This window comes from Hemitrygon akajei, chromosome 4 (assembly GCF_048418815.1).
Source record: "Hemitrygon akajei chromosome 4, sHemAka1.3, whole genome shotgun sequence".
Lineage (NCBI taxonomy): Eukaryota > Metazoa > Chordata > Chondrichthyes > Myliobatiformes > Dasyatidae > Hemitrygon > Hemitrygon akajei.
This window is the reverse complement of record NC_133127.1, coordinates 38,436,434-38,461,687: the sequence shown is the minus strand read 5'-3', so window position 1 is coordinate 38,461,687 and position 25,254 is coordinate 38,436,434. Positions and strand designations below refer to the sequence as shown.

Sequence of the window (25,254 nt, the reverse complement as noted above, 5' to 3'; positions counted from 1 at the left end):
TTGTTTTTACGTAGTTCACTGTACTTTTATGTATTGTTTCATGTAGCACCACGGTCCTGAAAAACGTTGTCTCGTTTTTACTGTGTACTGTGTATTGAAATGACAATAAAAAGTGACTTGACTCGACTTGACTTGACTTGATCCCTGGAAAGCCATCTCGCGGGTAAAGTGACAATTCTGGACCAAACTTGAATCAACGAAGAACGGTCAGCAGTTGTGGTAGGACTCAAATACTATCAGCTCTTATAAAGTTAAATCAAGCGACCTATGAGAGAAAAGGGCTTCGCTTCCAGATGAGTGCAATGACTTCAATGTTCGCTTTGACTGACAAAACATAGAGGAACCATCATGAACTCCCACAGCCCCCGATGACCCTATGATTTCAGTTTCTGAAGTTGATGTGTGAGCAGCCTTCAGGAGGGTGAACCCACGAAAAGCATCCAGACCAGACGGGGTACCTGGCCAAGAACTAAAGACCTGTGCGGATCAACTGGCTGGTGCATTCACTGAGAAATTTAACCCTTTGCTTCAGCAGTGTGGAGCACCCATCTACTTCAAGCAGGCCTTAATTATACCAGTTCCCAAGAAAAGCATGGTGACCTACCTCAATGATTATCTCCCAATAGCACTTACAATTTCAGTGATGAATTGTTTTGAGCGGTTGGTGATGCGACATAGCAACTCCCACCTGAGAAGCAACAGGTCCAGAACAGATGCCATCTCATGGGCTTTTCACTCAACCTTGGAACATCTGGACAGCAAAGGTGTAAACATCAGGATGCTTTTTATCGACTACAGCTTGGCACTCAATACCATCATCCCCTCAAAACTAATCAATAAGCTCCAAGACCTCGGCCTCAATACCTCCTTGTGCAATTCAATCCTCAACTTCCTCACTTGCAGACCCCAGTTCCATCAACATCTCCTCCACAGTCTCCGTCAGCTGTGTGCTCAGCTCCCTGCTCTACTAACTTTACACTTACAACTGTGTGGCTAAGCACAGCTCCAATGCCACAGTCATGTTTGCTGGCGAAACCACTGTTGTAGGTCGTGGTGATGAATCAGCATACAGGAGGGAATTAAAAATCTGGTTGAGTGGTGTCATAACAACAACCTCTTATTCAATACCTGCAAGACCAAAGAGCTGAATTTAGACTCATGAGAAGGAAAGCAGAGGTCCATGAGTCAGTCCTCGTCAGAAGCTAGCAACTTTAAATTCCTGGACATCATTTTTTTCGGAGGAGCACACAGGTGCAATTATGAAGAAAGCACAGTAGCATCTCTACCTCCTTAGGAGTTTGCAAAGGTTCTGCGTGACAGCGAAAACTTTAACGAGCTTCTATAGATGCGTAGTAGAGAGCATACTGACCGGCTGCATCACAGCCTGGTATGGAAGCACCAGTGCCCTTGAACAGAAAATCCTACAAAAAGAAGCAGGTATAGATAGTAGTAGATTTCATCACAGGTAAGGCCCTCCCAATCATTGAGCACATCTACATGAAATGCAGGTGCAAGAATGCAGCATCTGTCATCGTAGACCCCCACCACCCAGGCCATGCTCTCTTCTCGCTGCTGACATCAGGAAGAAGGTACAAAAGCCTCAGGACTCACATCACCAGGTACAGGAACAGTAACTACCCCTCAGTCTTCAGGCTCTTGAACCAAAGGGGACTATTTCATTCACTTCATTTGCCCCATCATTGAAATGTTCCCACAACCAATGGACTCATTTTCAAGGACTCTTCATCTCATGTTTTCAATACTTATTTATTATTATCATTTCTTCTTTAGGTATTTGCAGAATTTGTTGTCTTCTGCACCCTAGTTAGGTGTACTTTCATTGATTCTGTTATAAGACCATAAGATAGAGGAGCAGAATTAGGCCATTTGGCCCATCGAGTCTGCAATCATGGCTGATTCAATTTTCCTCTCATCAGTCTCCTGCTTTCTCTCCATATCCCTTCAGGCCCTGACCAATCAAGAATCTATAAACCTCTGCCTTAAATATACATAAAGACTTGGCTTCCACAGCTGCCAGTGGCAAGGAATTCCACAAATTCACCACTCTCTGGCAAAAGAAATTCCTCCTCATCTCCATTCCAAAAGGATGCACTTTGCTAATAAAATCTACTTTGAACTTCGAACTTAGAAATCGGATAACTGGGGGGGGGGGGGTAGAAACTGTTTCTGCATTGTTGAGTATGGGTCTTCAGGCCGTGCCTTCTCCCCCAGTGGTAATGAGAAGGCAGGTCTCGTCCTTCTGATTTTTGCTTAAGTGGATTTGAGTCGGCGGATTGATGTCTTTCTTCGATGGAAGCTTGCATGATGTATAGCTCTGGGGTTGAGCTCCCAATGGGGATTTTTTTTTCCTTTTTTTTTAGTTAGTAGGGGTACTTTTTTTTCTTTCTTTCAAAAAAATTCTTAATATTTTATTTTTCCTTATTATTATTGATATATTGCTTAACTTTGTTATTTGCTAATTTAATTCTTCATTGTACATAATGACATACTGCCTTGATTACCTGAATGTATTTTTTGTTAATCTTCAATAATAATTAATAAAAAGGGTTTAAAAAATGAAATGAGAAGGCAGATCTCGGACGGTGATGACCCTTAACGATGAGTGCTGTCTTCTGGGGGCACTGCTGCTTGAAGGTGGCCTCAGTGGGTGATAGAGCTGTGCCCATGATGGAATTGCTGAGTCTATACACCTCTGCAGCCTCGTGTGAGCCTGTGCATACCAGACAGAATGTAACGGTCTTTTATAAGGTACCGAATCTGCACAAATTCTTTCTCTAGTTTTGTGAATGCACCTGGTGCATTGGGCCCAAGACAGATCCTCCAGGATATTAAGAGGCAGGAACTCAAAGCTGTATCTATTTATATATTTGATGTGTAATTTCACATGCTTGCATGTGTTCTTATATGTGCTCGAACACGTACAGACCTGTGCAAAAGTCTTAGGCACCTATATCTAGCTGGGGTGTCTAAGACTTCTCCACAGTACTGTGTTTGTCAACTTGGAGCGGAGAGTGACTGTGTAAATCTGGTGGGAGCAAAGGATGTTGGGAGTAGTGAGGGTGGAGTGCCATGGCGGGGGAGTGGGGGGAGACAGGTGGCAGAGAAGAAGTGCCAGGGGCAGGAGGTGACGCAGGTGCAGCCACACCCAGTCCCGAGATACCAGGCAGTGTCATTTGATAACAAACAAGTGGTTTATTGATCATTACAGATTGTCTCTCCGGTGCTTCCCACTCGCTTCCCTTGCTTTTCCCATTTCCCCAACCACAATTTCCCTCCCCCTGCCCCCTTCCCACTCTCAGCCCACAGTAGAGACCCATATCAGATCAGGTTTATCATCACTCAGCTAGCTCATGGTTTTTTTCCCACAGCAGTACAATGCAATACTGCTACAGTCTTAGGCACTGCGTGTGTGTGTAAAGTATTCATTAAGTACCTCTGCTATTCCCTCCAGTTCCATACACACTTTCCCACTGTCACACTTGATAGGTCCTATTCTTACACGTCATATCCTCTTACTCTTCACATACTTGTAGAATGCCTTAGGATTTTCCTTAATCCTGCCCGCCAAGGCCTTCTCACGGTCCCTTCTGGCTCTCCTAATTCCCTTCTTAAGCTCCTTCCTAGTAGCCTTATAATCTTCTAGATCTCTAACATTACCTAGCTCTCTGAACCTTTTGTAAGCTTTTCTTTTCTTCTTGACCAGATTTATTCAGCCTTTGTCAATAAAAGCATTTTAACATTAGTGTTGTAACCGATTTACATACACCTCTGTGAACCAACGAGCCCAGTGTTTATGTCGCCTCACTCTATATGGAGATGGAGTTGCTGGGTCCGAGGATTAGCACCCTGTCAGACCTGTTGTTCACCACCGCCAATCATGCTTTCAATGTCAGATTTACTTTCCTATTGTTTTAGTGACAGTAAATTCATGTAGGGAAGAGTGAACTTTTGGTTTCTGGCACAGCAGAGAGAGAGATTGGAGAGGTGAGGTAGAGGATTAGCTAGCAAGCAGCAGAACTGTCTGCAGCGTCTCCACTAGCTCAATCCATAAACTGATCTACAGTGAACTAGCCTCGCAAAACCTTTAGAACATCAGGATAGAAGCTCCCCACCTTGAACATATCGACTGCTCACATAGAATTAGATACTGAAGCTGGAAACTATAAAAGGCTCGCCTCAGTGTGTGTGTGTGTGTGTGCGTGTGCGTGTGTGTGTGTGATATATTATACAATGTATACACTTTTGAGTTGTATTGTATGGATGAATTGTTAAACATTTGTAATGCCATATGACGTAGGAGCCGAATTGGCCCGTTTGGCCCATCGAATCTGCTCCGCCATTCGAACACGTCTGATGTGTTTTCGCTCTCAACCCCATTCTTCCGCCTTCTCTTTGGCGCTCTTACTAATCAGGAACCTGTCATCCTCCGCTTTAATTATACCCACCGACTTATCTATGTTCTTTCGATTAATGTTCGATGAAATCGGTTTGAACGTACGGAAGCGGCGAGGAAAGTTCTCCGCTCCCGGCGTGCAGCATACAAGTAGTTAACGGGGCGGGGTTGCCGGGCGCAGACACTTCCGTAACTTCCCCGCAGCTGGCGGGGAGTCGGAACGGGCAAGTGGAATGTCCTTTGGCTGTCGGTAGTTTCCCAACGGGGAGAGTGGGTGCCCCTGCGCTCGGCCGTGGAGATGACCAACTCGTCCGCAGGCTGGACCTGCAGGAGCGGCGGGCAGCAGGACGTTGACAATCTGGCCGAACTGGAGTGAGTGCACAAGCTTAAGTTCTACTGAAGTGTCTGGACCTGCAACGTTAACCTGTTTCTCTTCCCACAGATGAGATCTGACCGGCTGAGTACCTATCTATCGCATTTTCTCTTTTTTATTAGTTGTTTTATTTCCATCGTTTGTACTTTTATCTTCATTTGCACTTATTTTTAAAGTCCAAGTTTCAGGCTGAAAACCCGGGGGTTATCCGAGACTTCTAACCTACAGTATTCTGCTTTTGGGATCATGCCTATTAATCGTTTTGATGAGATAGTTGGTAGAGTCCTTCTGGCCAGAGGAGAGAGGGATGTCAACTCGGAGAATATTTAATTGTAAAGGAGCCGTCACCTTTTCATTTTGACCTGCCGTTATCCAACTGTTTAATTAACGCTTAATCTTTCCCAACAAGGGAAAGAGATTAACCATCCGACAATTTTTTTTAAAACCTCGAATGTTTGGCTTTAATTCCAGAAATATCGTGCAGCATCTGTGCAGAGAAATAGAGGCAGTTATTTCCGACTGGAAACGCTGGCAAGTCTGTTTATTTCAGTTTTCTGACATCTGCGGCATTTTAGTTTTGCCTGCCAATTGGCCTGCAGCAATTCTAATCACTGATTTAAAATTACCCAAGTGCAATTTAAAAGTAACCCAGTTTCTCAGTTCCCTTGCAAGGTATCATGTGCCACTTCTGCGTAGAAATCAAAGCCTATTCTTAAATTATATTTGTTGTATTTAAAGATTACCTTTATTTGTCATGTTTAGTGAAACATACAGTAAAATGTGTAATTCGTGTCATGACCAGCATGGTCTGAGGATATGTTGGGGGCAGCCTGCAAGTGTGTGGTAAGCCTTCCAGTGCCTACATGGTATAGCATGCCCACAACTTCCTAACCATAACCTGTACGCCTTTTTGCAATCTGGGAGGAAACCCACACAGTCACGGGGAGAATGTACAAACTCTTTCAGACAGAGGCAGGAATTGAACCTGGTGTTGTAAGGCTGCACTAACTGTGCCGCCTGTTTACAGATTCCTGACCACTTTGATGTGCTGGGTGTCATTGTGAAGCACGAGCGCTTGGCTCCTGCCCTCCACTCTAACACTCAGTTGTATCGTTCATTATTTGCCTCTTGCTTTGCCCTCCAGATCCGCCAATTGGTTTCATGAAGTCCGCTGACCTCTATCACTAACCCATTCACCTGGTGCCAAAAGTTTTTCCAAAAGGTCTCAATGTCTTGAATGAAAGAGTATCCTAAGCAAATGACTCCTTATGACTATTTGGTTGTAGAATCTCTTGCCAAGCCCCTGGCTTAAAATGTTTCACCCATATACGGATAAAGATCCAGTGTTCCCAATCACTTATTATACCATCCCCATTCCCCAGAACCATACCGGTCTTAATCCAGCTCCCTCCAGGGCAAATCTATTATTTGAGAAGGGTGGCGAAATGGTCGTCACAATTGCAGGTGCACTCTTTCCAAAGCCTTTAATAATTGTAGTAAGTCTTTGCTTTAGTACTCTAACGTTGCTCTAAAGGTTTACACATGCCTCAATAACTGACAGCTGAACTTGCAGTTTAACTTTTGCGGAGTTGTGTGGAAGGACACCCCAGCTCTCTTAGAACACTTCTTAGCAATCTCCTCTTTAGGGGGGGAAAAATCTTCTTTTCTGTTGTACAAAAGAAAGTGATAATATTTATCCTTGTATTCTTGGAGTCAGTTCTCTCCCTCTGAACACCGTGAGCCACTTGTGGGCGGCCCCCGGCGCATCCTTGGGTGTGTTGGGGTTGTTGATGCAAACAACACGTTTCACTCTATATTTTGATGTATATTTGATAAGTATACCTGAATTTAAATCTAACCTGCTCCCACCTCATGGCCTGCTTTTCCACCCACCTTTGCACCATGTGTAAGTACATCGTACACTATCTATCAGACTCATTGATGCAGAGTGTGACTTGTTGAAGCTTGCTGGCATCTTTAGATACTCCTCCAGTTACACCTGAATACAACAAAATAGAAGCAGAGCTTGGCCCCTCAGCTCTTCAAGCCTGTCCTACTACTCCACATGATCTTGGCTCATCTGTACTGGCCTCAACTCCTCTTCTGTGCCAAATTCTCAAATCATTCAATTCCCCAAGGTTTCATATAGTATCTGCCTCCACATTAAATACCCTTCTGATCTAGACTCCTCTCTGGAGTAGAGATTCGGAGAGCACCTCAATGAAATGAAATTATTATACACTTCAGTTTAAATGACCAGCCCCTCATTTTGGAACTGCTCCTCTCAGTTTCCTCCCTGTCAAGCTCTCTCAGGATCTTGTATACAACCCCAAAACCAAAATGAAGCCCAGAACATACAAATCCAAACTGTTTAACCTCTCTTGCCAAACCAAAACTGACGTGTTGGTCTGGGTTGTATTCGATCTCAGCTCAGCCCGTCGTTTGCCTACGATGTTGAAAGCTTTCCCTCCACTGCCCTGACGTGAGTGGAAACTCGACCTCAGGTGGTGGATCCTGAGGCATTTCCTGGCATCATCCTTCACAAGTTGCTGCTCTCAAATATTTTTTCACCATTTTTAAATGGTTGATATTCTATAATGTTTAAATGGACTTTTTAAGATAGTTAAAAATCTATATATTAAACCTGTAACTTGATTAAAAACATCAATACTACGTGAAATAAAAATAAACTTGACTCCACTAAATGGAGTGAGATCTGCTGGGTCATAATTCCTGAACAGTTGATGTTTAGGTGCAAGTAATTAGGATCACCCTTTTAATGCAAGTGATCCGCAGTATAAAAATTTGGATGTTTTGATGCAGTTTTCTATGGGATGCTGGTTAAACTGTCCGTGGAGTACCGCTTTGGGCTCAATAAATGCCTTTGGATGTGCCCGTTCGATGAGAAAGACAGTAGAACACAACTTGCATAACGTAGGACCAGGAGGAGGCCAACTGCTTCCGCCGCCCCCCAGGTCTATTCCAATATTCTAAAAGTTAATTCTCTACTCCACCGTGCCACACTTTCCTCCCAATGCCTGTTGACTCCTTCGCAGCTGAAACATTTTTATCAATGTCTGTTTCCTACTTGCTGACTTCCACCTCCACAGGAATGCATCAGGCCTCCAGCCCCCGCTCACTGGCTGTATTGCGGGAGGTACATTTGGAAAACCCAGTGAGCACTGGGGGACTAGCAGATGGGCCCATTGTTCCTTTTTTGTCCCCTGTCCATTAACCAATTCTGAATCCACGTTATACGTATTGCCCCCACATTCCAGGAGCCTTCGTACAGTCGTAGCGTAACAAAGTATGGGAACAGGCCCTGTAGCCCAACTGACCCATGCTGACCAAGGTGCACACCTAAGCTAGTCCCATTTGAGTATATCCCTTTAAAACTTAACACTGTATCTGCCCAGGTGTCTTTTACGTATTGTTATTGTACTTGCCTGGACAGCTTTCCATATAGTCACCAACTCCACTGGAAGCTAAAGTCGTGCAAAGCCAGTCCGCTGCCTCTGTGTCTCCTTGCTGGTTAGTTAAGAGTGTCTCCTATGTTGCAATTATCACTTTGACTCAACTATTCATTTACTGTAACTAACACTGAAAATGCTAGAAGTATCGGGTCAGGCAACACATGGAGAATCAATGGCCGTCAATTAGAAGTGGGAAAAGTTAGAAAGCGAACACACTTTACTCTGTAGGAGGGAAGGGTAGAGGCGACGTTAGTGGGGTGTTGAGAGATGGCTGTGACTGAAGATGATGGGGGAAAGTGAAATATGAAATACCATAGCTGAGGTAAAGGATATGATGGAAATACTCAGCAGTTCTGACAGTGTCGGGAGAGAGAATAGAGTTAACAGTCCAAGTTGATATCAATTCATACCTGAAATTGTTCAATTAATTGTGGAGACCTAGGGACAGTAATCAGAAGATGAGATGCCATTCCTTGAGTTTGTATTGTGCTTCTCTGGTACAGTGTAAAAGTCAGAAGCCACTGCTGGCATAGATGGGGATTGGTATGACAGAATCAAAATCAGGTTGATTGTCACAGGCTTGTATGGCATTAAGTTTGTGCTTGACAAGAGCAGTAACATGTGAAGACATAAAAAATGATTTATTTTAAGTTTATTCCTGCCGCACCACCTAGCAACCCCCAATTTAACTGTAGCCTAATCCCGGGACAATTTGCAATGATCAATTAACCTACCAATTGATACATCCTTGGACTGTGGGAGGGAACTGGAGCACCCGGAGGAAACCCACACGGTCACGGGGAGAACGTACAGACTTGTTACAGGCAACAGCAGGATTATAAATTACAAAATAAGTAATCAGTGCAAAAAAGAGTAACGTAGACCATTTGTAAATTTGATAGAGGAGGAGAAGAAGTTGTTCCTAGATAATTGAGTGTGGTCCTTAGGCTCCTGTACCTCCTCCTTGATGCTAATAACGAGAAGAGGGCATGTTCTGGATGGAGAGGGTTCTTGGTGACGGATGTCACCTTTTTTAGACAACGCCGCTTGTGAATGTCCTTGATGATGGGCATAGTAACAGGAAAGAGGAAGTTCCGGGTGACCCTTGCAGACTGAACTGAGGGTGTGCAAGATCTCACCAGGTACAAGATCTACACTTAGTTGCTCTGTTGTAGAGGAATCGACATCCAGCTGATCAGTGAAGGTGTTGATGTGTATAAAAATATTCCAACCCTCTTCCCCTTCTCTAAACCTGACCCACAATACCATTTCCCCCTTCTAGTTATCTTGTTTTCCCATAAGCTACCTCTATCATTCATTCGTGTGTGGGAGGGATTTCCACCAGTTGTTTATCCCAAATTCCTTTTTGGATTTAGTAATGACTGAGCACTAAATAAAACACATTTTCCTGCTTTTGTCTGTGTTGAAGGATTAACCCTGTCCTGTCAAATCTTCTCATAACAGATCCCAATCAGCTAGATAGGTGAACAAAATGCTGGCAAACACTGTTTAATTTGTACAAGTGCAAAGTGTTGCATTTTGGGAAGCCAGACAGCCGAGGGCTTGGACAGTAAACGATGGACACTGGGGAGTGATTGAAGAGTACAAAAAGAAGCATTGAATCACAGGTCCAGAACTCTAGGCTCATTGGCCGGAGCTCTAGGTCTGTGAATTCCTGCAGTCCACTGGGGTGGACAAAGGCCCAATGCATCTTAATCTGAATCCGCTAGAGGCCAAGGAATATGGAATGTCTTCGGGTAGAGGACTGTATATGCGTGGGTGAGAAGGAGGAACGGGGCTTATTTTGCTGTTGTTTTACTGCGTGCTGTGTTATGAGTTTGTGGTGAACTACATATAGCTGTCTGGACACGCCCCTCTGCTGACTGCTCCTGTGGCTCCTCCCACAGACCCCTGTATAAAGGCGATTGGAGGCACTGCTCCTCCCTCAGTCTCCAGGATGTTGTGAGGTGGTCTCTTGCTGCTGATAGTGCTCTCTCTTCCAGCTAATAAAAGCCTATCTCTCGCCTCACGTCTCCGAGAGTTATTGATGGTGCATCAGAGTTGTTATGCTGTGTTGGCGCTGTATGGTTATATTTGCAGGCAGCCCCCAGCATACCCTTGGCTGTGTTGATAGTTAACGCAAATGATGTGTTTCACTGTATGTTTTGAAGTACATGTAATATATTTGAATCTATATCTTAAAAGTGCATTGTTTACAATAAGTAGCATCACAGGTAGACAGGGTTGTGAAGAAGACATTTGGTATACTGGCCTTCATTAGTCAGTGTGTTCAGGATAAGAGCTGGGATGTTATGTCGCAGTTGTACAGGATGTTGGTGAGGCTGCATGTGCAGTATTGTGTGTAGTTTTGCTCACTCCATTAGAGGAAATACATCTTTAAGCTGGAAAGAGTAAAAAGAAGATTTCCAAGAATATGGTCAGGACTAAAGGGCCTGAGTTATTGTAAGAGGTTGGCCAGCATTCCTTACAATGTAGGAGACCTTAGAGTTTATAAAATCATGAGGGTTATGGATACGGTGAGCGCACGTTGTCTCTCTTTCCCAGGGAAAAGGAACCAAAAACTAGAGGGCATAAGTTTAAGCTGAGTGAAGAGATTGAAATGGGACCTGAGAGGTAACCTCTTCATTTATGGTGATGCAAAAATGGAATGAGTTGGTGGATGAGGCAGATAAATACGTGTCCTGTGCTCAACATCTGTGGTCTCAGTCTTCTCAGGTGTGATGTATAGTAACAAGGTGAAAAGGCACTGGAAATCAATAACAGGTCGATGGAAGGGAGCTGAGTTGAGCATTGGGATACATCTCCTCAAAACTGAAGGATGAGCAACACATACAAAATGCTGGAGGAACTCAGCAGGTGGGCAGCATCTATGGAAAGGAATAGGCAGTCAATGTTTTGGGCCAAATCCTGATGAAGAGTCTTGACCCAATCTGTCGAATGTTTATTTCTTTCTGGAGGTGCTGTGTTCCTCCAGCATTGTGTTTGTGCTACTCTGGATTTCCAGCATCTGCAGGATCTCTTGTGTTTATGAAGTAGTCGTGTTAACACAATCGCCCAGGAGAAGGGCAGGTAAGTTAAGAACAGTGGTAGGAAGCATTAGTGGAATGATAGTTATGAAGAAGCAGTCGGAATAGTGTGGAGGCTGACACAATGGTGCTATGTGGGAGCAGTCTACACTGGAGACAGCCTTACTGATCTGGATGCAGGATTGCATTCTTGTTCCCTGCTCGTCACTTGATAAGTCAGGGTAAATCTTCCTTTTAATCAGCGAGTTGTAGCTCTCTGACTCTGGAGCCTTCAGTGGAAGGATCGAAGGTTCCTGCACTAGTATAAAGGCCAAGGTTTCGTCCTTATTTTTCTTTACCCCAGTTGAAATGGATTGGCGAGCACATTTACAACTGGGTAAACCACTTTGGTAAAGACTCAAATTTTTCCTAATGTGTGAATACATTGGGCTGTGTAGTGTCCACTGGGAGTGGCAGCAAAAATCATGGTTTGGGCTGGGTTTGTCGAGACAGCTTGTCCAGAGGCTGGCACTCCTGATCCGTCAGGGTTGGATGTGTCTGGACATCCTGCCCCAAGACCAGTAATACTGGTCATCTTTTCAGAACCTTAGGAAGTTCCAATTTGTTTTCCACAAGAAAACAAAAACAGAAATAGGCCACTTGACCTCTCACCTGCTCCACCATTTAATATGATCGTGGCTGGTCTACCCCAGGGCTCAACAGCTCCTTTGTGGCAGCTCTCCTTTGTGCACAGTTCAACAATATTTAAGATAATTGATCTTCCTCCACTTTAAATGGAGTACACTTTACAGAGCAGTAGGAACAATGCAGCCAATTCATACACAGTAAGATCCCATAAACAGTAAAGAAAACAAGTGACTGGGAAGTTATTTTTGAGGAACAATAGCTGAAGATAAATATTAGCCCGAGAAAGTAAGCAGTTTTTTGGCCTGTGCAATCACAGGAACCTCTTTTTTTTGTTTCTTGTCTGAAAATGGCACTGAAGCAAACTGTGGTTACAGTGAGCACAGTTTACTTGGAAAGATTGAGCAGGCTGTGACGTTTTGTGTTTCCTTGTGGGTTTTGGAGTGTATTTAAAGTTATGAAGGGAATAAACAAGGAGAACATGTTTCTGCTAGTGAAGAAACCCAAATATGATTCAAGCAATATAGGCTGTGAGGAAATGCTTGTTGCTATTTAATCTGCACCCCTCCCATGTGCTTTCCCCACACTGCATAAAGTGCAGACTGTTCATGAGGCTATCTACCAGGAAACGTGTCTGGTGATTTGAGGTGGAAACTGGCAAGTTCTTGAACCAGGAAGATGCAAGATTGTTCATTGTCATTCTTCAGTGTAAAGGAGAGCAAAGTGATTGTTACTCTAGATCTGATGCAGAAATAAAAGTAACACGAAGCATTAAGAACACAATAATTATTGAACAATCTATACCACTCATGTCTACACAGTGCAGTGCAGGCAGATTTCAGTCTACTGAAAACCATTGAATGATGGACAATTTACAACAGAGAATCAGGCCATTTGGCCCAACTGCCATGTGCAATGTTTCCACTCCAGAAGAGTTCTATTGCTCTTCAGCTCCTCTAACTCATAACTTTTTCTTTTCATCCATATTACTCTTAAACCTTGACTTTCCCAGTGGGGGAGATTTCACATCCACTCCACTCTGCGTAAAGGATGTTCTCCTGAATTCTCTGTCCACCGCACCGAGCCGGGTTAAATAAGGTCCGGAGCTCCGCTGTGTCCTAAAGTCCACCACAATGAGACCGGTTAAATAAGGTCTGGAACTCCGTTGTGTTCTAAAGTCCACCGCACCAAGACGGGTTAAATAGGGGACTTGAACATCCGCATTTTTTGGTATCTGCGGGGTGTTCCAGAACCAATCCCGCACGGATAAGGAGGGTCGACAATATGTTCTATTGGTATATATATCATATTAAAGGTCACAGGTCTAGTGAAGCCTTAACATATGTCTTTTAAATAGTAAAGGCTGCTCACACGTTGTCTCAGGCTTCTTTCTAAGACATTGTTTTTCCTCATCATGGTACTCTCTCCTGTCTCATTTTTAACCCTGTCAAACAAAAATTGCCAGCCCACTAAGGCCCCTTCCTAGCCTTGAGGGATTAAAAAATTTTATTGACATTTACAAAGATTTCCTAAGTTATGTTGTAACCAGGAAGACTGTCTGAAAATCTAACTGATTATCTGTATGAGTCAGCACTGAAAGCCCCTGAAGTCCCAGCTGGCCGCAGGCGCCACAGTGACCATGTGTGATGCGGGGCAGGTGGAGCTGTAGTTTGCTCATCAATGTGACAGCGCTGCAAGAGCAAAGGGGGAAATTGGCACACCTGGTAAGCAAGGGTTCAACAGGAGAGCTTCGCCTGTCGAAATCTTGGGATTTCCAGTGCTAGAGCTTGCAATCGGTGCAGGAAAAATGCCTGTTTAAATAGACAATGGCAACTCACTTAATGGGGGGAGGGGTGGGGGGGGGAAGAAAATCTTCTTACATCAACGTCTTGATGAGCACAGGTGATGGGAGCTGTGAATGTGTATGTTATGGATAAGTCTATGCGTGAACAGAGAAGGAGTAGGATTCCTCCAATACCCTTTTAAAAAGCATTTTTAAATTCTTTCAAAAAACCCTTTTTGGGAAGTTAAGCTGGAAGGAGTGCAAAGTATGATTTATGAGATTTTTGCCAGGACTTAAAGGCTTTAATTATAGAAGGTAGTACTAAGTTTCATAATTCCAAAGCATAAAATCAATTGGAAGAAAAGCGAGGGAATCCAGGATCCTCAGTTTTACTTTAAGTGAGGTGCACATTTGACGTGGTGGTGTCATGAAGTATGCAACGCACTTATTTTTACATAAAATCTGTAATGAGTTATTTAAACAAACAGGAATGCTGAATAAAACAATATGTTTACAATATTACTCAAATATTACTGGAATATTAAATACACAACACTCTTCCCTGCTTAGCTATAAACTCCAACTCAATAGAGAAAGCATTTCAACATTATATATGTTAAATTTATATAGCAACTACTAATATAAGCATTCACAGCATAGTAAATTTTATATTATCCCATTCAGGCCTAAAGATTGGAGGCTTTCTCACTCTTGTGGGATAACATCTTTACTGATGAGGGGCATCACTCTGCTTGCCAATTGAGATTGATGGTTGTGTAGTTATCTCTGGTCTAGAGCCTCCTCTGTGGCGTTTGTAGGAGTTGACTCTGGGAATGCGGGAAGTGGTTCTGACAGCTCTGGGCATCTTTCTTCTGCAGGTGTTGGTATCCCAAACAGTGCATGGACGATGTGGATCATAATGCGCGCCACCTTTTGAATGGTGTCTGATGCCACAATTTTCTTACTGCTTAGTTCATTGCCATTTCTTCTCAATCTGCAGTCATGAGTTCAAGAGGTGGCACACAGTGGTCAGGTTTGGCAGGAACCTCTTATAGTAATTGACAAATCTTAAAAATAACTGCAACTGCGATGTATCCTGTGGTCTTGGTTTGAATTTTGAATTTTCTCAGCACATTTGTGTAATGGTGTCAATAGTGTGACCACAGTGGTTAGTTTAAACAATTCACACCTGGTGTGTCATGCTCTGAGCCCACAACCTTCTAATCTTTTTAACACTGTCTTGAGATGTTCCTTATCATCTTTACCATTAATAATGATGTCATCCAGGTAACACTGAGTGCCTGGGCAGTCTTGCAGCCCCTGATCCATTGCTGCAGGTGCAGATGCTACCCCAAAGATAAGCCTATTATAGCAATAAAGCCCTTTGTGAGTACTTATGGTGAGAACAACTTCAGACTCTTCTTCCATCTTCATTTGTAGGGAGGCCTCGGCTATGTCCACTTTGCTGAAGTGTTTTCCTCTGAAAAGGTTTGCTTAAATACCCTCTATCATGGACAGAGGGTATTGATCTACTTTCAGTACTGGTTTAATAGTGACCTTATTCGTCTTTGCTTTTGAGACCACTGGCATTGGCCGTGGGCTCCAGTCACACTTGCAAAGAATTCTTTCAGCCTTCCTATGAACTGTCTCACTGGCGACGTTATCACAGATGGTATAAGGAACTGAACGGGCTTTGTATAACTTGGGTGTGTCGTTTTAATTTAGCACTATTTTACCCTTGATATGCTGAAGTTTTCCAATGTCATCCTTGAACACTGCTGTGGCAACGTCCAGTAACTTCTTAATTCACTTTCAGTTGACTCTGTTGCAGGGGACGTGGCATGCAAATAGTGGATGGATCTTTGATCAGGTTGTAGTTGTTTCAGCCATCATGCCTCACAATGCTAGCCCTCCTGTTTTTACAACATACAAGCCCAGAGTGGCTTGTTGGTTTGTATTTCACTGTAATTCCTTTGTTATTCCCATAGGAACTACCTCTCCTCCATACAAGTTCTTAGTTGGATATCTGCAGTTCAAGATCTTTGAAATGCTGTTCAAACTCATTTTGTGGAATAACTGAAATAGTAAAGCTAGTGTCCAATTCCATTTTAATTAATTTGCTCTTCACTTCTGGTGTAAGCTATATTGCTTGTTTCTGGTTAGTTTTCACAATGTAAATCTCAAGACCACTCAGTCCTATATTACTTAACACTATCAAATTTTTCATCAGCAACATGCAGATTGGTACTGTTTTTGAAACTGCAACTTGACTTTTTAATCTTCATCTCTTCCCTGTGCATTCCATTTATTTTTGGCTGCCCGACATTCCCTTTGTGTGCGTCCTACTTTGTTGCATTTTCTAACTTGTTGCATTTTTGTCTTTAAAACTGCATTGGTCTGCAAGTCTCTGCCACAACAGTAACACAATTTGTTTGGGCTGGCTGGTTTCTGTTTAAACATTGCAATTTTGTTTATGCTCACTTACGTTCCTGACCGCAAATCAATTGCTTCCCTGTCTGCTGTTTCCATTGATACAGCAATTTCAACTGTTCTTTTCAATGTAAGCTGTGCTTCAATTAAGAGTCACTTTGAATGCTTTCTTTTAAGATTCCACAAATTAAACAATCTCCTCAGTGCTTCATTAAGCCCATCACTGAACTGACAATGGAATCACTTCAATTCAACAGAAAGAAACTCCCCACCCTTTTGATTCTGTTTATGAAATCTGAAGTGTTCTGCAATTAACAATAGTTTTGGTTTTAAATGTTCCTACTTTACTTTCACGATATATTCAGTGCTCAATTTGGCTGGTTTAATTGGAGCGGACAAACTTCTAAGCAGACTGTATGCTTTGAACCCAGCGCACTCAGCAAAATTGGTACCTCTTTCTCATTGGCTATTCCATTTGCTTTCAAATACTGCTCTTGAGTCTCCTGGTGTACAAAATCCAGTTAACTTTTGCACAATCAAACACATCAATCTTTCTGATATAGCCCATCATTTCTGCTCTTTTTAAAAAAATTTATGATTATTTTCAGCCTATACTCACTGTTTAACCCATAAATTTGTCCATTTTCTGCCTTTTAAAAAAAAATTCAACGATGTCTGTCCCTTCCGAAGAATGTGTATGATGATTTTGTTTTCTTTTCAGCTTGAATGTCTTGCTGTGCTTTTAAAAAAAAAACTAACTGCACTTCAGCAGGTCAATAGTGATCATTACAAATGTTCTCTTCACGGCTGTTATATTTAGTAACTCCAAAACATACAACCAATTGGAGAGAAAGCAGAGGAATCTGGAATGTGAATCTAACTTTGTTTTTACTTTAAGCAAGGCGTGCATGTATGATGTCATGATGTCTGCAATTCACATATTTTTACATATAACCCATAATGAATTATTTAAGTGAATAAGAATCCTTAATCAAACAATAGTTTTGCAATATTACTCAAATATTACTGAAATATTAAATACGCTACAGTAGAACAGCACAGTGCAGTATTGGCTCTTTGCCCCCCAATGTTGTACCAAATTTTTAACCTGCTCTAAGATCAACCTAACCTGTCCCTCCGACATAGCCCTCCATCTTTTTTATCATTTAGTTATAGGGAAAGGTTGGGTAGGTTAGGACTTTATTCCCTTAGAATGTCAGAGACCGTATTGTAATCTTATAGAGATGTATAAAATAATAAGGGGCATAGACAGGGTAAAGATGAGAGGAGAGATGTTTAACAGGGACATGAAGAGCAACTTATTCACAGGGGTGATGGGTGCATGAAATGAGCTGCCGGAGGAAGTAGTTGAGGCAGGTATATTAAAGACATTTAAAACATAATTGGGTAAGTATATTGATAGGAAAGATTTAGAGGGAAATAGGCCAAACCCTTGAAAATGGATAGCTCAGTCAGCATGTTCCTATGCTGTATTACTCTCTGACTTTCTCTTCTAGCCTGTGGTCACTATTGTATTTTAGTAGACAAGAACTTCATTTAGACTAACAAAATATTACTGGAGTATTTGCAAAGTAAATGTTGACATAGATTGATATTTTAGGACACGGGACCAGAGGCCTGGTTAAGGTGGGTTTTAAGGAGCACCATGCGAAAGAGGGTAGGGTGATATAATGGTCAGTGCTCCTACCACACGTCTCCAAAGACCCAGGTTCAATCCTGACCTCGAGCACAGTTTGTGTGGCATTTGCATGTTCCCTAGTAACTTTGTGGCTTTCCTTGAAGTGCTCCAGTTTCCATCCACATCCCAAAGACCAGCAGGTAAGTTAATTGGCCACTGTGGGTCATGTTTTAAGTTGATTGCAGAAAAATCGGGGCAGTTAATGGACATGTGGGAGAAAAAAGATATAGGGGAATAGGACTAAGCTAGCCCATTTAATGGGCAGAATGGCCTCTTAAGGAATTGTGAATAACATTGAGAGATACAAGAGGTTTGGGAAGGGAACTGGGGCTTTGATAGTTAAAGGCTTAGTTGTTAATGGTAGAAGAATTAAAATTGGTGATGATGAAGGTTAGAAGTGGAGAAGGTGACAGGGTCTTTGAGAAGACCAACATTGATTGACCATCTGTAACTGACCTTGCTGTGGTGCATTTCTGGTGAAGAAGCTCATTGGTGATGTTGGGGTGGGAGTTCAAGGATTTCAGCTCAGTGAGGATGAAGAACTGGTGGTAAGATTGTGATGGTGGTGTGAGTTGGAGGGGAACCTACAGATTCCACCGCACCTGTTGCTCTTGTCTTATGGCTGGTAGAGGTGGAAAGTTTGGGAGACCCTGGGCAAGTAGCGGCATTGCATTTTGTAGATGGTATATACTGTGATGGAGTGGGGATATGCCTCCACCAAAGGAGGTGGAAGGTGCTGCTTCCATCTGCTAACCTGCGGGTCACATTTGGGAAAGGTGTAGCATCTGCTTAGCCCCCACCCCACCCCAGCTGATCAGGATCACATGAAACTAAGGGAGGTTTATTGATTAAGAGCTATTATCAGTACCCTTCAGGCATTGTCTGCTAGGAGTTATTGGTTGCATAAATTAGGACTTCTGATGTGTCTTTCGACCATTCACCACCTGCTCTCTTAGCCTCACGTGATCCTGATCGGCGGTGGGGGGGAGGTGGTGATTTTACAAAGCAGGTGCTACACCTTTCCATTTTGTGAAGCCACTGTCCAGAAGAAGGCAATGGCAAACCACTTCTGTAGAAAAGTTTGCCAAGAACAATCAGGGTCATGGAAAGACCATGACTGACCATGTAATCCGACATGGCACATGGCAAATGAACAAACACATTGCATCTACTGTGTAGTGGAAGGGTGGTGGAGGAGTCAATGTTTTGGGGGTTAGTTGGGATACAGCATTGGCTCTGGAAGGCTACAGACAGTTGAAGTTGCATGTATTCAGGTAATTTCATAACAGTCAACTACAGAATCATCCACATCTGTAGGACAGTCATCTGTAAGACAAGTCGGTCTTGACTTGTAGATGATGAAAGTCTCTGGGGAATTGATGGTAAGTCACTAGTCACGAGATACCTAGCCTCTTGACTGCTCTTGTGTCTGGTCCTGTTGAGTTACTATTCAACAAAAATCCCTAGAGCATTGATGGTGGGGAACTCACTGATGTTAATGTCATTGAATGTCAAGGGTAAGTGCTTAGAATCTCTCTTCATGGAGAGAAATGCAGTGGTCACTTTCCCTACATGACAATCCCATAGCAGCTATGTCAGAATGCCCTGTTAATCGTTTACTGATGTTGACTGGGGAACAAATGTCCAGGAGCTTTCAAGGCACAGTCATAGAGGAGTACAGCAGAGAAACAGGCCCTTTGGCCCATCTAGTCTGTGCCAAACTATCTAATCTGCCTACTTCCATTGACCTGCACCCAGATCACAGCCCTCCATACCCCTACCATTCACGTACCTACCCAAACTTCTTGTAAACATTGAAATAAAGCTTGCACACCCCACTTGCATTGGCACTCGTTCTACACTCTCACAACCCTCGGAGTGAAGAAGATTCCACTCCTGTTCCCCTGAAACTTTTCACCTTTCACCCTTAATCCATAATTGCTAGTTGTAATCCCATGCAACCTCAACAGAAAAAGCCTGCTTGTGTTGACCCTATCTATATACCCCTTATAACTTTGTATACCTCTATCAAATCTCCCTCCAGTGTTCTACATTCCAAAGAATAAAGTACTAATCTGTCCAATCTTTCCTTATAACTCAAGTCCTCCAGTCCTGGCAACATCCTTGCAAATTTTCTTTGTACACTTTCAATCTTATTTGCATCTTTCCTGTAGGTTGATGACCAAAACTACACACAATACTCAAAACTAGGCTTCACCAATGTCTTGTACAACTTCAACATAATACCCACCTCCTGAATTCAATACATTGATTTATGATGACCAATGTGCCAAAAGCTTTCCTTACAACCTTATCTACCTGTGAAACCACTTTCAATAAATTATGGACCTATATTCCCAGATCCCTTTGCTCTACCACAATCCCCAGTGCTCTGCTGTTCACTGTGTAAGATCTACCCTGGTTGGTCCTCTCAAAGTGCAACGCCTCACACTTCTCTGCATTAAATTCCATCTGCTATTTTTCAGCCAATTCCACCAGCTAGTCCAGTACCCGCTGCAAGCTTTGATAGACTACTTCATTGTCCACTATAGCCCCCAAACTTGATGTCATCCACAAATTTGATGATCCAGTCAATTGCATTATCATCCAGATCATTGAGTATAGATGACAAACACCGACAGATCCAGCACAAATTCCCGTGGCCTCCAGAGAGGTGATCATCAACTACCATTCTCTGACCTCTTCCACAAAGCCAATGTCTAATCCAATCTACTACCTCATCTTGAATGCCTACTTGATCAACCTCCTATGCAGAACTTTGTTAAGTGTCTTGCTAAAATCCATGTAGACAACATCCACTGTGTTGCCTTCATCCTCTTTCCTAGTAACTTCCTCAAAACTCTAAGATTGGTTAGACACGACCTAGCACGCACAAAGCCATGCTGACTCCATGTCTATCCAAATACTCATATATCCAATCCCTTGTAATACCTTCCAATAACTTTCCCACTAATGTCAGGCTCACTGGCTTATAATTTCCTGGTTTATTTTTTTTAAGCCCTTCTTAAACAGCAGCACAACATTAGCTATCTCCAATCCTCCAGTACCCCACCTGTCACTAAGGATGACTTAAATACCTCTGCTGGGGTCCCTGCAATTTCTGCACTTGTCTCCGACAGGTCTGTGGGAACACCTTGTCAGGCACTAATTTGCCTCAGGACAGCAAATACCACCTCCTCTGTATTCTGTACAGGGTCCATGACCTTGATGCTGTTTTGCCTCACTTCTATTGACTGTGCCCATTTCCTGAGTAAATGAAGATGCAAAAAAATCCATTTAAGACCTCGCCCATCTCTTTTGCCTCCACGCATAGATTACCCTTCTGATCTTCTTGTTCTGAGATACAGTGAAAAACTTTCTTATGCAGTCCACCCTATGGGTAATTTCACCATATCAGTATATCGAATTAGTACAAGGACAAACAATAACAGAATGCAAAATAAAGCATTATAGTTACAGATAAAGGGCAATACCTGCAGAAAATAAGGTGCCAGGATCAGAGCAAGGCAGATTGTGTGATCCATCTTATCATAATTTATAGCCTGGCCAGTATTTGAATTGAAGGCCATAAAATGTAGAAACAGAGAGAGGCTTTTTGGCCCCTTGATATTGCCGTAGTATTCAATCACATCATGAAATACCTGACATTCATTGTCTGCATGTTTTGGAGTGATCTGTATGGATGGCACTCAAACCGAAGTTTTACTGTATCTCGGTGCATGTGACTGTATTAAACCAGTTATCACTTTGTCGTTTACCCCAATTATTGATCCATTATTGATTAGGAACCTATCGCAGCCATAATTATGTAAATAGACTCTGCCCCTTCTGCTCTCTGGGGCATGGAGAGACTTTGTTCCAAAGACTCAAACATCCTTTTCACTGTCGTCAGTAACTGTCCCTTTATCCTGAGACCATTCCCTCCAGTGACAGACTGAACAACATGAAGAAACAAGCTTTCAGCACTTGCCTTGTCTAGGCACTTCATCTGGTGTTTTAGTAATATCAGCTCTCAGTCTAAAGTCCAGCTTGTTAAACCCCCAATTCTGTACCCAGGGTCATCCTAGTAAACCTGCTCCGAATCTGCTCCAGTCCCTACAGAGAAGTTCTAATTTCACCATTCTCTAGATGTGGTCTCACTAGAGCCTTGCACAGTTGCACTGACTTCCCTATTTTCATACTCCACCCCTCTTGACAGATTAGTACCCTTCCTATTACCTGCTGTACATCTGTGCCTTATTTCAATGCTCTATATGCAAGGACCTCCCACATCTCTGTATGCTGCTTTCTGTGATTCCTCATTTAAACATACTTCTTTTGCTCTTCCTCCCAAAGTAAACAGCTTTACATTTTCCCACATTAAACTCCATTTACCAACCTTTCCCTTACACAGCCAACCTATCAATATCTCCCTGTAAAGTCTCTGTATCTCTCTCACAACTTGCCTTTCTGGGTTTTTTTTGGCTTTTCTACATTAGTTTTCTTCCTCCAAGTCATGAATGTATATTGGAAACAGCCGGGAATCCAGCACTTATCCCTGTCATATCTCCTTGGTCAGAAACTTGAAAATTATCTCTGTACTCCTTGTCACTGCTACATGACTGTTAACCAGTCCTCCAGCTATGCCCCTATGTTATTTCCAATGCCATGGGCTCTTCTGGGAATCTATTGTGAGACACCTTGTTGAATACCTTGGAACATGGAGCGTAGAGTAGCATAGCACAATGTAGAGAACACAACCAAGAAGAGCTCACTAGTGGATCAACTTCCTCAGGAGGCTAAAGAAATTGAGTATTAGACCCTCATCAGCTTTTATAGATGGACCCTAGAAAGTGACCTATTTGGATACATGGTATGGCAGCTGTTCTGAACCGCGTCCACAAGAAAGTTGGGCAGATGCATAGCTCAGCACGTCATGAAACCAGCCTCCCTCCATGGACTCTGTCTGCACGTTTTGTTTCCTGGGTAATGCATCCAGAAGAATCAAAGACCCAACGGCCCCACATATTCCGCATATTCTTTCTCCACTACCACCCCCACCCCGTCACTGCGTAGAAGATACAAAGCCTGAAAGCATGTATCAACAGGTCCAAGGACACATTCTATCTCACTGTGATAAGACGACTGAATAGTTTTCGAGAACGAGTGAATTCCTGATAAAATGTTCCACTTAATGATTAGAAGAGCTGCTTCTCTTTAACAGTAACACTTTGTCTTGCATGCGGTTAGTTTTCCCATGTACTACCTCAATGCACTGGTGTGATGAAATATGTCTGGATGGCAGACAGAACAGTTTTACACTTGTACTTTGGTTCATGGGATAAACCAAACTGCCCCAAGGTATGTTTCCAAAGTTCAAAGTAAATTTTATTATCAAAGTCCATACAGTATTTGTCACCATATACAACCCTAAGATTCATTTTCTGTGGGCGTACTCTATAAATCTATAGAATAATAACTATAACAGGATCAATGAAAGATCAGCTACAGTGCAGAAGATGACAAACTGTGTAAATGCACATATAAATAAATAGAAATAAGTAATGAGAACCTTAGATAATAAGATAAAGAATACATAAAGTGAGATCATTGGTTGTGGGAACATCTCACTGGATGGGCAGGTAAGTGGAGTTAGTATCGTAGAATCATAGAAATCTACAGCACATTACAGGCCCTTCGGCCCACAATGTTGTGCCGACCATGTAACCTACTCTAGAAACTGCCCAGAATTTCCCCACCGGATAGTCCTCCCTAAAGTTACCTGCTTTCATTCAAGGGTCTAATGGTTGAGGGCTAGTAACTGTTCTTGATCCTGTCAGGTACTGGTAATGCTCAGATGCCATGTGGTGTTTTACTGGAAGCGTTTTATGAAGCAATTCTGTAAGTTGGAGATTGGCATGCAGAAGTATCACTCAGCCCCATTCTGCTCTTACAGAGACGCTGTTTGGTTAAAGGCTTTTGAGATGGATGTGGGTGGTGACCAGGCTTTGTACAATATGGTGCCTCTTGTAGCTACATCCTATAATGTTCTACCCAAGGTCACTTGAGTTCACAGCTTTCAACTGCAGGGAGTCTTGCGTAACTGTTGGTTCAAAAGTTAGTTAATATTTTCATACATCTTTGAAGGAAACCACATCATGTCATTTCTGCAAGAGTCCATTGATCATCTGGCTCTCTTGTGCAGATACACTTCCTGGAACAGTGAATTTTCAATGTCAGTTTTTAGCTATTTTAGCAGGTGAGCTTAGCAGCTTCCCAGGGTTATGCTGGACAATGGTCCCTGCAGACTGCAAGGATGGAAGTAGTTGGAGTCCTAGAGTAATACAGGATGGAAACAGGCCTTTTGGTCCAACTTATCCATGCCGAGAAGGTGTCCACCTAAGCTAATCCCACAAAATCGTTCCTGTCCATGTGTTGGTTTAAATTTATCATGTACCAAGATACAGTGAAAAGCTTGTCTTGTATACTGCTCAATCAGATCAAATTATTACACAGTGTATTGAGCTAGAATAAACAATAACAAAGTGGAATAAAGTGTAAAGGCTACAGAGAAAGTGCAGTGCAATGAAGTGCAAGACCACAACAAGGTAGCTTGCAATGTGAAGGGTTCATCTTGCGATACAAGAGGTCTCTTCAGGAGTCGGCTAACAGTGAGATAGAAGCTGGTGGTGTGTGCTCTCAGGCTTTTGTATCTCCAGCCGATGGGTGAGGGGAGAAGAGAAAATAGCTAGGACGTAGATGTGATGACTGGCTTGTTGAGCACTTCTGCACCAGTTGTCAAAGGTGGAATTTCCCAGTGCCCGACCATTTTAATTCCATTCCTCATTCTCATTCTGATATGTCAATCCATGGCCGCCTCTTTTACCACGTTGAGGCTACTTAAAGGGCGGAAAAACAACACTTCATATTGCGTCTAGGTAGCCTCCAACCTGATGGCATGAACTTTGATTTTATTTTCTCTCCCCCACCCTCTTCTTCTATTCCTCACTCTAGCCTCTTGCCCTCACCTGCTTTGCCCCTCCTCCTCGTTCCCTCTTTTTTCCTTATCTCCCATGGTCCACTCTCCCCTCCTGTAAGATTCCTTCTTCTCCAGACCTTTACCTTTCCCACCCACCTGGCTTTACCTATCACTTTCTATTTTCTTACCCTCTTCCCCCCCCCCTTTTTTTTCCTTTCCCCTTTCTGAAGAAGGGTATCAGGTCAAAACATTGACTGTTCCATTCTTTCCCATTGGTACTGCCTGACCTGCTGAGTTCCTCCAGCATTTTGTGTGTGTTACCTTCAATCTATGCCTCCTTGTTCTTGGTTTCCTTTCCTTGGGGGAGGGGGGGAAAGAACTGCTCATTCACTCTTTCTATACCCCTCATGATTTATACCCTTCTATAAAGTT

At 42.8% G+C, this 25,254-nt stretch overlaps 1 protein-coding gene across 5 annotated transcripts in view; it reads left to right on the top strand.

The window, feature by feature from the left end:
- The window catches only part of dapp1 (dual adaptor of phosphotyrosine and 3-phosphoinositides), a 149,456-nt gene that overhangs the window by 65,768 nt on the left and 58,434 nt on the right, over nt 1–25,254 (top strand). Inside the window, exons 1-2 of one of the 5 annotated variants that reach the window (XM_073042395.1) lie at nt 4,583–4,786; nt 5,259–5,318. The exons of 3 other annotated variants lie outside the window; for them this stretch is intronic. In XM_073042395.1, coding sequence (XP_072898496.1) covers nt 4,713–4,786; nt 5,259–5,318 — 134 coding nt within the window. In that variant the 5' untranslated portion in view covers nt 4,583–4,712. Of the gene's footprint in view, nt 1–4,582; nt 4,787–5,258; nt 5,319–25,254 lie in introns of those variants that run through there. One more of the 5 variants, XM_073042396.1, reaches the window with a different exon arrangement.